Below are 15,244 nucleotides of genomic sequence, written 5' to 3'. Positions count from 1 at the left end.
AGATTTGTGGACTAAGACTAACCCCACAATTGGATTTATAGTAATATCTCTTATTTCCAGTTCAAACTAATTCTGGCCTCTAAAACTTTACTCTGGATTTTGATCATCTTCAACTACTACAAAAAGATGGATTAGTTTTAAGAAGCTCTAAAACTGAAGCACAATTTTGTAATATCACTGACAAAAATCAAACACTTGTCATAAAAAGCAGAAGTAGAAGGGCATGTGTCATAGCGATTCACTTACAATGCAGATGGGAGTTTCCAGAGGATAGGTGAACCAAGTTGGGCATCAGAGGGAAAACGAAGGTGCTAGCTTCAACTCGCAGAGAGCCAGAGAGACTAACGAACAAAGAGCCAAAGCGACAAACTACGGATGTCAACGGTGCGGTTTGGGGCGGTTTCGAGCTCAAAACCACTCAGCCCAAACACGGCCTGTTAGCAAAATAACGGTTTCGGTCCGGTTTCTGTTTGGTGCAGTTTGGGTTTGGGCTAACGGTCTATACTCAGGTTGACTAACGGTTTGGGCTAATAATTTATGGTATGCAATAAAAATAAATAGTCGAGCATCCTATAACAAGAGCCAAAATTCTATGGAAAAACAAAATTGTTATTTATCAATTTTCATTAAAAAAAATGAAAAATCATTCCATGTTGTAGAAATCCCACACACCTTATAGAAATCAATAACTCAAATAATAAGTAGTAACATAGAAACTGCAAGTTCATTTTTTTCATTCTTTAGGCTCCATCAGATAGTCCTGAACAAATCTTCAAACCAAAAACCTTTTTAAATTCTAACTTGTGCTATGATGCTTGAAATTGGGTTTTTGTTTTGTGAGAATGTTGATTTTTTTTTCCCTTCTATGAAATCCGTCTCTTTTTTGGGTTGGTATTTAATTGATGTGCAAAAGAAATACCTCTCAATAAATATAATCATACTTAATCAACATTCTCATACTTGATAAATATTTACTTAATTTAAACAAACGTTGCACATTCAATTGGACATTCATACTTAATCATTCTAATTGTCTCTTATAAGTAGTAGAATGACTATTTGATCTTTGAATTCATGTTCAATTTTTTTGATAGTCTACCAACTACCTAGTGATAATGTGATGATTCAAACAATAGTTAATGTTAAACTATATAACGGGTTACAGTTTGGGTTCGGGTTGGTGCGGGCTCTCCACCCTCCAGCCCAAACACAGCCCATTAAGGTTTGGTTCGGGCCGGTTTGAGCTATAATGGGCCAGTTCAGTTCGGTTTTAACTGTTCGAGTTGCAAATTGACACCCTAGAATGAAGCTTGAACTCGAACTGAAGGCTGAAGCTTGAAGAAGGCTCAACTGCTCAAGAGTCACAGAGAGGAACGAAGTCACAAACATAACAAAAGTGTAAAACTAAGGGATTTTGGGACTTAGGGTTATTAACTTATTAGGGTTTAAAGTTTAAAACAAAATTACAGAACTAATCTTAAATACAATACGAAAACATTATTCGGTATGTACCAACGGTACACCGTTTGAAACCGAAACTGTACCGTACCGTCTGAAAACGGTTTCGTTACATACCGTATCAAATTTGAAATGGTGCGGTACGGTGTGGTTTTAAGCAGCCGGTTCGGTACGGTTAAAACGGTTTCGGTACCGAATTGACACCCTTAGGCTTGACCCATCCCTTAGCTTGGATGACACAGTCTATTGCATGTAGCACAATTTGGTCAATTTCTACTCTATAATTCGAATCCAACTTTATTTTCATGCATTTATCTTTTGAAGTTTTTTCTTCTTCTGAGTGTGTATGTTCCTTTCGAGTTCAATGAATAAGTTTTTTTAACTTCTTACCCCACAAAAAAAAACAAGGTAGAGAACATTTTCTGCGCACGTTTAGGCTAAGCTATCAGTGCTCAACTTTGATGATTCTTCAGTTTCTGCTTAACCCAACCCCTCAAAAACAAAAAAAGAAAAAAAGAAAAAAAGAAAAAAGAAAACTTTGATGATTCAATTCAATTGTGTCCAGGGAATTGATTATTCTTAGCGGAGACTACTGGTCAAATTCCCAGATAATATTGTCAGTTGGGTCACTCACATGATCACCAGTTTTCAATTCCTCGGAGAGATTTACAGGCCCCGCTACGGTTCTACCTAGGAAGAAGTGGGGAAAGAATGGAAATTGCTGTCTCGGCTGGTGGATTTCAGCATTTCGTTAGCCTCCCTTCACCCGTCGTTACCTTTCCCTCCATTTCTACAGCTGAGAAGAGAAAGAGGAAGAGTTCTTGGTTCTCCTTTGCAAATACGGCCCTCAATGAGTCCCAACCTGAGCCTGCCCAAGTTTCATCTCGTACTACCACTACCACAGTGCATAAAACCAGTTTAACACCTTACTCGGCGAGGCGAGCTGCGGTTGTGTACGTGCAGAAGTGCGTTGATTTGGATTCTGCTCTTGCAAGGTTCTCCCTACATCCGTTTGTAGTCTTGCTTCTTTTATATTGGAATTTTGAATTATCTTTTGTTTGGTAATTTCACAGACAACCTGTATGCAAATCAATGGGTTCAGTGATTGGTGATGAAGTCATGAAACTGTCAGTCTTTGTTTCAATTCCATTAGATAGTTTTTTGTATTTCTTGCTTCCTTATCATAATGCGTTCCAAATTCTTTTCTCCTATGGAAATGAACATTCTTGAGAGGATAGAATAGACTTGAAAATTCAGAAGGAAAACAAAGGGGTCTATTAGATTGATTGTGTGAAGTAAAGCTGTATCATGAAGTGGCAATGGAACGTGATTGTGGCCCAGCATAGTCCAACCATACTGGCTTTCAAATTCATGTTATCTTAGGCTTTCATTTCACTTCTCCAGTCTTTCTTCTTTTTGGGTCTTGAGACATTGAGGCGTTATTTCTTTACTTTCTCATTTCTAGTTTCTAAGCTGTTTAGCTGTTCCCAGTTTATTTAATTCCTGTATGAAGGATTTATACACAGATATTGAATCAAAGCTGTGATTTGAGAATTCAATATCATCCTAATGTACTTATCACCACTGGTGTTGGTTTTAAACTATTTTATAAATGGCTTTGATATGGTGAATTGTTCTGCTAAGAAACCAGAAATGGATTGTTATATCAAACATTATTTTGGAGTGACTTTTCTTATTTTCTGTTGTTAAAGAATCCTCCTTAATTTAGAAACATATTTTAGAAGTTGTTCATATTCTGTGGCTAGGCCTAGGAAATGTCAATATTGAATTTGAATATCTAACTGATTTTTCTTTGTCCAGCTGTAATTTATATTGAATTCAACCTGATGATGCATTCTGATCTTCAAATTAGGTCACTTAACCACATTTTGATGCTCAGTTGAAGGTTTTTTCATTTTAAATGAGATTAAGGATGTAACTGACTGAGAACGTGATGACTCATCTGTTACTATCTGTCAGGTCAGGAGGGGTGTTGCAGGTGCAAGATTTGAATGTTATCTTGCGCCATTTTGGGAAGCTAAACAGATGGAAGGATGTCTCTCAGGTGACTCAACTTGAAAAGTGCATTAGATTTTTCTGAATACCCAGCCTGGTTGGTATCTACGGACTGTTGCTTTACCTGTCAAATCTATTTGCATCATTTGCGTAACTGGAGTTGGCATACATTGAAGATTTTGACCCTTAAGAGTCCCTTAGAAAAACATAATTTGGCCTTGTTTTATTTATTTATTTTTTTCTTTCCTGTGCTGTTTATCTATGTGCAATGTGTTACAGAGATGTCCTTTGTGTTAGATCGTGGTACTCCATGAAGTCATAATTTTAGGATCTTTATCAAGTTCCTCAATTTGTAAGATGTAGTTCTTGAGGTTGTCTCCAAGGCCATAAAAGTACACACTAGAGGAAGCATAAACCCTCCTGGTCATATAAGCCTCAAGGTGGTCATTGATAAAAGAGAGTAATGCAAACAGCTCTAGACTCTTTGTACAACAATCAGGTTCGCCAACTCCAAGTAATCGACAGAACCCAAACAAATGCAAGCAATTTTCACAGTTTCGAGGTCCACCTGCTAGAGAAATTGGACATATGGTACAACAGAGGTTATGCCATATTTCGTTGAATAGAGCAGAGTAGCAGACTGAAGAAGAGCAGAAAAGTTCTGAAGCTGCACAGAGGTGTTGCCCTTTTTGAATGAATTCCAGGCACAAAGGGTTCTCCGTCTGCCTCATCTGAAAGCGTCAAACACATATATGAAGTTGGACATACTAACTTTAGTCTTTCATTGTAAGTATCCAATCTCCCAGTGCCACAAATGGCTGACGAAGTAGTTGAGTTGCATTTCCTGTTTCTCTCCCCCTAGATAAGGGCTTAATTCAGCACTTCTGAACATAGGACATGCTATCAAAAGATTGAAGAACTACTTTCTCTACCACATGCTTACAAGGAGAAAAACAAGTAAGGGACTAGGAAAGTAGAATGGAAATTTTGTGACTCTTCATTGGTGAAGAATCTTAGTGATAGTAGTGATGCCATCACTGATGGATGTATCCCATGACATAGGGAAGAGGTGGATGTAGATTTAGGGGTTCAACTAGGGACCAGTTAACCAGGATCCTGTATGAACTAGGGGAACAATTAGAATAATGTGTGCAAACCCCTTGAGGGCTAAGGCTACGGTTGATGGTAGGGGTTTTGTGTGGCTGATGTATGGTAAAATATATGTTGGAAGTTAGAACTGCATCAGATGATTAAATATGAACTTAGAGAGGATTTCTTTTAAAAATAGAAATGAAGAGTGAAAGGGCAATTTCAGGCAATTGGCTGGGTGTATGCTAGTGAAATTTGGATTGGTTCTCCCTAAGGGTTAGGAGAAGATTAGATAAAATTTTCAGCAGGGTTTAGTGGTTAGATTTGACTGTGCAGAATACTCGCAAACAACGCCTGGCTTATGAAATTCCAGAATGAAGTTGTAGGTTCTCAAAATAGAAGCTTGTTTGAACTTGGAAGTTGAATAAATTTTTATCTCTGGATATTAGGGTTGTTAGAAAACAAGCTTTAAACAATCAAAATAGCAGTTGAACTTGAACAGAGAAAAGAGAGAAGAAGAAGAAGAGAAGAGAGATGAAGAACCAGTAGAAAAGACCTGTGATTCTTAGCTAAAGAGTCTAGAATCACAGAGCACTTTTATTTATAGCTTCTAATGAATCTAATACAACTTGAGAGACAAGTAATTGTCCTCTAGAAGAAGGAAACAAAATATTACAGCTTTAGTAACTTCCTAACTTCTAAATAGAAAGTTCTGAAAATAGAAACTACCACAAAAATAGAAACTATGTTTTCTAAAAAACTCCCAAAACTTATGTAGCAAGATTCCCACATTAGAAATAGAAAATATAATCAAAACATCAGCAAAATACTGTTCACGTGAACAGTAAAAGCTGTTTTTACTGTTCACTTGAACAGTAAAAACACTGTTCACGTGAATAGTAACGTGAACAGTAAAACTCCTAATTTATGTATACTTCAACACTCCCCCTCAAGCTGGAGCATACAAATCTCCCATGCCCACTTGCGCAACAGTGATAGACCGAAAACTTGGTCCGAACGAGCTTTGGTGAACAAATCAGCTAGTTGGTCAAGAGAGCTCACAAAAGGAGTTGTTATAAGCTTCTTTTTCACTGCATCACGCACAAAGTGACAATCTACCTCTATATGCTTCGTTCTCTCATGGAACACTGGATTACTAGCAATGTAAGTGGTTGCTCGATTATCATAAAACATTTTCATAAAGGGGAAACCGGAAATCCTATTTCCTCTAACAATGAACGAAGCCACATCAATTCAACAGCGGTGTGGGCCATAGCCCTATACTCAGCTTCAGCACTAGATCGAGCAATGGTGGACTGTTTCTTACTCTTCCAAGTCACAAGATTTCCACCAAGAAAAGTACAATAACCTGTGGTTGACCGGCGATCAATGACGGATCCAGCCCAATCTGCATCAGAAAAGGCAACCAAGTCCATACTCCGATTTGGTCGATAGATGAGCCCTTTTCCGGATGCACTCTTGAGGTACCGAAGCACTCTCATTGTTGCATCCCAATGAGCCTTCCTAGGAGACTGCATAAACTGACTTAACACACCAACAGAATAAGAAATATCAAGACGAGTAACAGTAAGATAAATAAGTTTCCCAATAAGACTCCTATAACGATGGACATCATCTAACAAATCACCATCATCACGTCCTAACTTCAACTGAGGATCCATGGGAATGTCGCTAGGTTTAGAAGCAAGCATGCCAGTCTCAGTCAAAAGATCTAACACATACTTTCTTTGTGACAAACTTACTCCTTTTTTACTGCGGATCACTTCAATTCCCAAGAAATATTGTAGATCACCTAAATCTTTGGTTTGGAAAGATTTTTGTAAGTGTGCCTTAACTGTATGGATTGCATCAACATCATTGCCTGAAAGGACAATATCATCAACATAAACTGCCATAATGACAACACAATCACCCTGCCGTCTAACAAACATAGAGTGATCAGAATAACACTGTACAAAACCAAAAGACTCCACAGTCTTGCTAAATTTCTCAAACCAAGCCCGTGGAGACTGTTTGAGTCCATAAATCGCTTTATGAAGCCTGCAAACACAAACACTATCCTCCCCCTGAGCAACATACCCTGGAGGTTGCTCCATGTAAACTTCTTCATGAAGATCACCATATAAGAATGCATTTTTTTATGTCGAGCTGAAAAAGAGTCCAATCATAATTCACAGCCAAAGATATCAAGACACGGACAAAATTAAGTCTTGCCACAGGAGAAAAAGTCTCAAAATAATCTACACCATATGTTTGTGTATAGCCCTTAGCCACCAAGCGGGCCTTAAGCCTTTCAACCGTACCGTCAGAATGGTACTTAATTGTATACACCCACCGACAGCGGACCACATCTTTCCCAGGAGGCAAGTTGACTAAAGACCATGTATGACGAGAATGTAAAGCATCCATTTCCACATCCATAGCGGCTTTCCAGCCAGGAATTTTAAGAGCTTCGGTATGATGGGTTGGAATATGAACGGTAGACATAGACAAAGCAAGGCAACGAAAGCTAGGAGGGAGATGAGAGGTAGAAACAAAATTGGAAACAGGATAAACAATGTTAGAGTGTAAAGTGCAAGCACGAGTACCTTTCCTTAAAGCAATTGGTAAGTCATCTGAAGGCAGAGTGGGATCTCCACTAGAAGAATCCGCCGGTGGAGAGGATGAAGAAGGAACATCCGTAGGGCCAACTTCAGGCTCCACTAAAGGAGAGCCGCTAATATTGTTAGGAGGAACTCTACTATCCACAATATGTTCTGGCAACTTATGTCTTCGCTGATAAACCTGTAGAGGAACATTGCTAGTGGAAGGAACTAAAGAGGGAATAGGAGGAGTATCATCCAAAACATTTTCAACAGACACAGATTGACTTAGATAATAAGGAGTGTCTTCAAAAAATGTCACATCCGCACTTGTAAATTGTTTGCGAAGAACAGGATCATAACAACGAAAACCTTTTTGAGTGCGTGAGTACCCAAGAAATATACACTTAATAGAACGGGAGGAAAGTTTATCCAAAGGATGTGGTATATGAACAAAACACACACAACCAAAAATTTTGGGTGGAACTGAAAACGGTTCTCTATTGGGAAAAACAATTGAAAAAGGAGATTTTTCAGAAAGCAAAGGCATAGGCATGCGGTTAATTAAATGACCAGCAGTCAAAATTGCATCACACTAGTAACTCTTTGGAACATTCATCTGAATCAAAATAGCACTTGCAACTTCCAAGAGGTGACGATTTTTGCGTTCAGCCACTCCATTTTGTTGGGGAGTGAATGAACAACTGGTTTGATGAATCATTCCAAGAGAACCACACAAGTTAGATATATCATGTTGCACATATTCTAAAGCATTATCAGACCGAAAAATTTTAATAGGAAGAGAAAATTGAGTCCGAATTTCATGAATAAAACTTTTAAATGTAGTTAAGAACTCTGTCCGATCCTTTAAAAGATACAACCATGTAAGACGGGAGAAATCGTCCACAAAAGTAACAAAATATCGAAAACCATGCCTATTACTAATTCTACAAGGGCCCCAAATATCGGAATGAACAAAAGAAAATAAGGACTCACTACGAGAGATAGAGGGTGGAGGATAGGTGGCACGATGATGCTTCCCTAACTCACACGCTTCACAATTTAATCTAGACACTGATTTAAAAGAAAGAAATAAAATTTTTAATTTAGGTAAAGACAGATGGCCTAAACGACAGTGCCACTGAAGAGCATCTACACAATCATCAGAAAGAGTCGCAATAGGTTTAGCATAGTCCAGATAGTAGAGTCCGTTCCTTTCACACCCTCCACCAATCGTCTTCCTCGTGTGAAGGTCCTGGAAAACACAATAAGTGGGAGTAAAAGTCATAGAGCAGTTTAGTGCTTTAGTTAATTGACTAACAGATAATAAGTTAAAAGGAAAGTTAGCAACATGAAGTACGGATGATAAAGTAAGAGAAGGTGTAGGAGAAACACTTCTAAAGCCTAGAATAGGTGTGGAAGTCCCATTAGCTATAACAACAGAATTTTTAGTGGTAGATTTAGAAAAAGAGCTAAAAAGTGATGACTTACCAGTCATATGGGAAGAGGCCCCTGAATCGATGATCCAAGGGGTGGGAGTAGAAGTGAGAAGTGCTGTGTTACCTGCATGAGAAAGTGTGGCAGCAGAAGTACTAGTGGATGTGGAAGCGTCAGTTTCAATATTTTGCAATCGGCGAAGGATTTGGCTTACATCATCTCTTAGAGTCTTAGACAAGTCCCCTGAAGAAGATCCAGAACCATTATCGTTGTTTGCTACAGTATCAGTTCCACCATCAGAAACGACATGATTGGCAAGGTGCTTGGCCCACTCTGGTTTTCCATGTTTGGCCCAACAAGCTTCCACTAAGTGCCCTGTTTTGCCGCAATGAGTACAAAGTCGAGATGTCTTATCAGACAGTTGAACACCACGACCTCCAGAAGACCTACTAACTCCCCCTGAACCACGACCACGTCCCCTTCCATAAGAGGTAGTGAAGGCTGAATTTTCTCCTTTAGAACTTTTTTTTGGAGAACTCCCTTTAGGCAAGGCAATACGTTGAAGTCTAGAATATGCTTCACTAAGATTAGGGACATGCTCACCAGCAAGAAGATGTCCTTTGACAGATTTCAGTTCAGGGTTCAATCCTGCAAGAAACTTAGACACAAAAAATTCATTCCGTTGGGCCTTAAGCTTCTCTATATCAGTGGTGAGAGGTTGAAAGACATTCAACTCCTCCATCATGCCTTTAAAGGAGTTGTAATAATCCTGCAGAGACTTGTCAGCTTGCTGAAATTGAAATAGCTTTTCTTAAATACTAAAAATCCGAGTCATATTTTTAGCTTGGGAATAAGTCTCTTGCAAATCATCCCATATTCCCTTTGCAGTTTTATGGAACATAACATTCGCTGCAATATCCGGTTCCATACTATTCCACATCCAAATTTTGATGATTGCATCATCTTGGATCCAACTAAAATAAGATTTGTCAGTCTCAGCAGGAGGTTCATCCTCAATGAACTTAAGCTTACCTTTTGCAAGTATGTACACCCGAACCGCTTGTGACCACAACAAGTAATTAGAACTACCTTTGAGCTTGATAGATGTAATTTGAACGTTTACATAATCTCCTTGAGATCCTTTTGATTCAGCCGTACTCATGATTGAGTCACGTGTAAGTGAAGACATTAAACTGAGGTAGATATCACTCAAATAAGTTTTCCAAAACTTGAAGTAGAAAGAACACAAAAAAAATTCTGCAACCTTAGGACAAAATAGGAGAAAAAAAGAGGTAACAAAGGTATTCAAGTTCTGGAACGTGTAAGAGTAAGGTAATAGGTAGAGAAGATCAGTTCACATGAATATCTGATCTAACAGTCCATAATGTACAGCATTAGGTGGCTGCACACCAAGGAAGCAGAAGAAATTTTTTTTTTCAGAAGAGAATATTGAGAACAACACTATTTTGATTCAAAAAAGCTCTGATGCCATGTTAGAAAACAAGCTTTAAACAATCAAAATAGCAGTTGAACTTGAACAAAGAAAAGAGAGAAGAAGAAGAAGAGAAGAGAGATGAAGAACCAGTAGAAAAGACCTGTGATTCTTAGCTAAAGAGTCTAGAATCACAGAGCACTTTTATTTATAGCTTCTAATGAATCTAATACAACTTGAGAGACAAGTAATTGTCCTCTAGAAGAAGGAAACAAAATATTACAGCTTTAGTATCTTCCTAACTTCTAAATAGAAAGTTCTGAAAATAGAAACTACCACCAAAATAGAAACTATGTTTTCTAAAAAACTCCCAAAACTTATGTAGCAAGATTCCCACATTAGAAATAGAAAATATAATCAAAACATCAGCAAAATACTGTTCACGTGAACAGTAAAAACACTGTTCACGTGAACAGTAAAACTCCTAATTTATGTATACTTCAACAAGGGTTTTAATGGAATACTTGGGCAGCAAGTATACTGAATGGGGCATGATATTTGGGGCTGTTGGTTGAATTTGAATGAATTCCAATTGTGAATTCGGGATGTGGAAGGAGTTAAAAGTAAACTAGAGGTTTTAAAAACCAAAATATATCAAGGGGGAGGTTAGGGTTTAGAAGATGAATTGCAGAGTCTGATAATTATACTCACTATGGTTCCAGTCCTCTAATGGCAGGAGCTAGTGAATCGAACTACAACCTTGTTGATGGATTGCAAGTTGAAGGGCAAGCTTTGATTAAAACTTCCCGGGCTTCAGAACATCAAGGAGTTGACTAGTCCAATCAATCTTACTAACAGACCTCCCAAGCACTTCCCATTGCAAGAAGTTCACTGGATATAACTCACTGTTCCCACCATAGTTTAGATGTTATTATCTAAACCAGAGCTCTCACACAAAGGAGAAGAAGCAATTTCAATAATCAAATTCATGTTCAGTAATGGATCATATTACAAACTTATATAAAAGCTAAGAAATAGACTTTTATGCTAAAAGGAAAGGCCTAATCCAATCTTTACCCTATTACGTAACTTAAGTTGACCAGGAAACTAAAATAGACTTAATAAGGTCCTAATTAGATTATACAAATTAGTCATGTGCTAATCACATGCTAACTTAAATTGAACCATTGGTTCAACTGGTTCAATGAACTAAAACAAGTTCAAAAACTATGTAAAGAAATCAAATTTTGTACTCAGCCTAATTACCATATTTAGACCAATAAAAATGTACTATTACAAAGTAAACATATGGGATCAAAGGCCCAATGCTTATATATCCAACCCTCGACCTATTCCTAACAAAAGGATGAAGATGCATCAGAGGTGCTGTTAGTAACTGCATTTTTCTCATTGCATCTTCCTTAATTGGAATGGGATTGGAAAACTTTTGTCCTTGTATTTTAGTTTGGACATGATTGATTATGACTAATTACCTGCACTTATACACATGCATGCACCTGTGGCATCCGTTCATATTGCTCTGCATTATTTAATGCATTGTTTTAGTTGTCTTCCGAACCTTAAATCTGTTGTTTTGATTACTGAAATATTCGTTATTGGGATAAATTTCCATGTTTCTGTGGTCTTCTCATGGTGACTGACAGTGAGTGGCTTGTTGCAGCTCTTCAGTTGGATGCAGAAGAATGGGAAGGTTAATGTTGGGTCATACAGCAGTTATATCAAGTATATGGGCAGAAGCCTCAATCCCGTTAAAGTACTGGAACTGTACAATAGTATTCAGGACGAGTCAATGAAAAATAACGTCTCCGTCTGTAACTCTGTTCTCAGTTGCCTAGTCAGGAGTGGAAAATTTGAAAGCAGCATTAAACTGTTTGATCAAATGAAACAATGTGGACTGGTTCCAGATGTTGTTACTTATAGTACTGTATGCCACCTTAACCCTAATGCTGTCACTTTGTTTTTTTGAATTAACTTTCACTTGCTGCAAGAGATTGACATATGGGTAAACGAGATCTATGCCTCTAGTTTCTATTTGTGTTTGCTTTGTTCTTCATCACTATTATCTTTTTGTTATGGGTAGCTGCTTTCAGGCTGCATCAAAGTCAAACATGGCTACTCTAAGGCATTGCAGCTTGTCCAAGAGCTGGAAGACAGTGACTTAGGCATGGACAATGTTATCTATGGCACGCTTATAGCTATTTGTGCATCTAGTGGTCAAAGCATAGAAGCAGAATCCTATTTTGAGAGGATGATAAGGGAAGGTTATTCTCCCAATGTTTTCCATTACAGCTCTTTGCTCAATGCATATTCAGTTGATGGAAACCATTTGAAGGCTGATGAGTTGATGAACAATATGAAATCTGCTGGGATTGTCCCAAATAAGGTTGGTCTCACCTTATTTACTCAAGTGCCTGCTCCACAGATTCTCATTTTTCTTTTCATATTTGCTCCTCTATGAAATACTAATACTAGTGTGAAAACCATACCATCAATAAGATAGTGATCCTTTGACTGCCAGCAATATGATGATGATGTAGTGTTTATATTTCTCCTTATTTTGTTTCTTCTAAAAGAATCTGCACTCAGACAGGCTGGTTGTGAGTCATTAACGATGGCTCTGAAGGATATTCAGCATAAGTGCATGTGCATAGGTCAACAAAAATACTACCATCCTAAACTACTATGGTACTTTGAACTTGAAAGATTTAGAGAAATGGTTTGAGAATTACATCTCAAGGTTTCAAAAGTTCAAAAATTGTCTACTTCATCAACACCTTCCTGTGCTTGTAATGCAAGAATAGTAGGGTGGTACTAGAGAGATGAAGTTTGACAGCTAAAATACATAGGGAGAGAGATTGTAGTGATAACAAAATTTGATGGAGGGAGATGCTAGCACTAAAAATCATGTATGCCTCTCCTTGCAACTTTTTGTAACTAGTTCTGTGAGTCTAAGGTTCCGTGGTCTAGGTAACTGACTTATCAATTAAGTGGCTAAACATAGTTAGACCTATTTTTAGTCTATTAAAACATTGCCCATAAGTAGTAGTTGCATTTTGTGAAGTAGTATTTAAACAAAGTAATTACATGGTCACCGTTTGTTTTACTAATACTTTTTAGATGCCAATAGGATTAGATATTAATTGCATTGTCACCTTATCTTATGAGTATCGTCCTCTCCTTTCATCTATGTATATATATCATAAGAGAAAAACTTCAATAAACTTATTTATCAGGAATGTATAAATCAGATTTATATCGAACCCAAGGCCTTTTTATATTATATTAACCAGTTTTAGAATGGATTGACTCTTGTTGAACACTACCTTATTCTCCAGGGGTAATTCAGAATTCACATGTAATATCCCAATTCCTAAGTGAGTTTGGGCATCACCAGCTGTAAGAATCAAAGTTATAACTCATACAGGAAACTCAGAGATTTTCTAAAATATGGGTGTTCGATGAGAATGACTTGTTCCCTTGAGTGTGTCAGCTCCTAAATCATTATTTGTAATGATCCAATCAGGGTTACCATTTTAGAACCTCATTTTTTGTTGCAATATCTTGTCCATCAACTTAAGGTGACATCCTAGGCATAGAGGTATGCTTAGAACAATATTTAAATTTAATGTAATAAAATATTATCTATTCCTTTCTGTGATCCCTATGAAGCATACTTGTCAATGCTTTAGATGATAAGGCACTTTTTAGTGACTTAGGGGCGCTGTTGCCTTTATGCCTATGGGTACATGAAAAGTGCTTATCTTGGATCATAGTTTGAAATCTCAGTTGAGAACAGGTGAGTTTTGGCAAATTGTTTTAGTCTGGATGTGTTTGAATGAACTTGTCAAACTCATGTAAACCAAGGAGGGGGAAGGTTGTTTTTATTGTTGTGGATGGTTAGAAGCAATTTCTAGGGTTTTTATGGCTTGCTGCAATTGGGAACGGAAACTTTATGACATGCGGCGATGGATAAATTAGGGTTTAGGACTGCGCTAGGGCTAGATTATTTGGAATAGGCCTTGGGTTGAAGAGGATTGGAGGCAAATTTCTGTCTAAAGGTTTTCTGCTTGAATCTTGCTTTCTTTTCTTTCAATCTTGAAGGTTCTTGAATTCTCAACTTAGGTTTAGGGTTGTGTAAGGTGTAGGAGTCAATTTTAGGGTTTTAGAAGGGTGGGAGACTGAAGGGGCATCCAGAGTTTGTAGGGTGGTCTAGGTGTTAAACCTACTGTGATTTAGGGTTTAGAATAGTGGGACAGCAAGGTGTTAGGGATTTTCAGGTTTAGAATTTCCAGAATTCTGCCACAGGTAAGGGAGAAGAGAGGAGAGGCTGTGGAGGCCTTTGGGTTTGGGGCTGGGAGTTGGTACTTGATGTTTCTTGAAGGAGGAAGAGAATGTAAGTTGTTGCTGCAGTTGGTGGTCAAGAATCAACAAAGAAGAGAGCTCAAACCTCTCACCTCTCAATGGAACCCTACTCCATACCTCCTTGGCTAGAAATTCTCAGCAATGTTTTTCATCAGAAACTGATCTGTCGCCTTCAATCTATAGCCAGTCAACTAAGACACCAAGCAGGACTCGATGCTAGGGAAGTTCTACTTCTAGAAAGATCTAAGACTCAAACTTGGACTCAAATTCCTAATTGTAAATTACAATCTGAAATAGAAGAGTACTAGTAACTCAGTTAGGACTCTTTTAATTAGAGGAAATCCAACTTGACAAACTAAAAGAAATTAAATTTAAGAAAGGACCAAAATACCCCTAAGGGTTGCACAAGATCCTAGTGGCGTCTATGGCTTCTTGCCATGGTTGTCAAAGTGGCAAGGCAGCCAAAGCGATTGGGGCTCCGCCTAGGTAAAAAAGCGGTGCCTAGGCATTAATAAGGCAACCAAAGCGGTTGGGTAAAAAATTTTCAACACAACTTTTTTTTAAATTACTTTTAAATACAACTACTTTCTATAATAAGCCAAACAAATATTCAATAGTCACATTCATCAAAAAAAAAAAAAAAAAAAAAAAGCATTCAAGAATCATAATTATGAAAAATTATTCAAAAAAAGAACACTAGCATAAGTTCATCTCATCAAACCATGGTTATCAAAGCGTCCACCTAGGCATTTACTGATTCATTGATTCTTGATGTTGAGTAGGTCTTATGTCACTTTGCGCCTTGGAGTTCCTTTGCAGTTTGGGC

At 37.8% G+C, this 15,244-nt stretch overlaps 1 protein-coding gene across 2 annotated transcripts in view; it reads left to right on the top strand.

Annotated features, from left to right (window-relative positions):
• The first annotated feature begins 1,926 nt into the window (after positions 1 to 1,926).
• Positions 1,927 to 15,244, top strand: part of EMB3103 (Pentatricopeptide repeat (PPR) superfamily protein) — a 36,250-nt gene continuing 22,932 nt past the window's right edge. For both annotated transcript variants that reach the window (XR_016170927.1, XM_089141140.1), the window contains exons 1-4: positions 1,927 to 2,453; positions 3,439 to 3,523; positions 11,717 to 11,980; positions 12,137 to 12,439. Coding sequence is in view for 1 of the 2 variants with exons in the window: in XM_089141140.1 (XP_088997266.1) it covers positions 2,170 to 2,453; positions 3,439 to 3,523; positions 11,717 to 11,980; positions 12,137 to 12,439 (936 nt within the window). In the remaining variant the exon portion in view is untranslated. The remainder of the gene's footprint in view (positions 2,454 to 3,438; positions 3,524 to 11,716; positions 11,981 to 12,136; positions 12,440 to 15,244) is intronic.

The sequence above is a fragment of the Hakea prostrata genome, unplaced genomic scaffold (assembly GCF_041222555.1).
Source record: "Hakea prostrata isolate BN-2017 unplaced genomic scaffold, UWA_Hpros_2 contig_4, whole genome shotgun sequence".
NCBI lineage: Eukaryota > Viridiplantae > Streptophyta > Magnoliopsida > Proteales > Proteaceae > Hakea > Hakea prostrata.
This window is presented reverse-complemented; position numbering and strand designations above follow the sequence as displayed.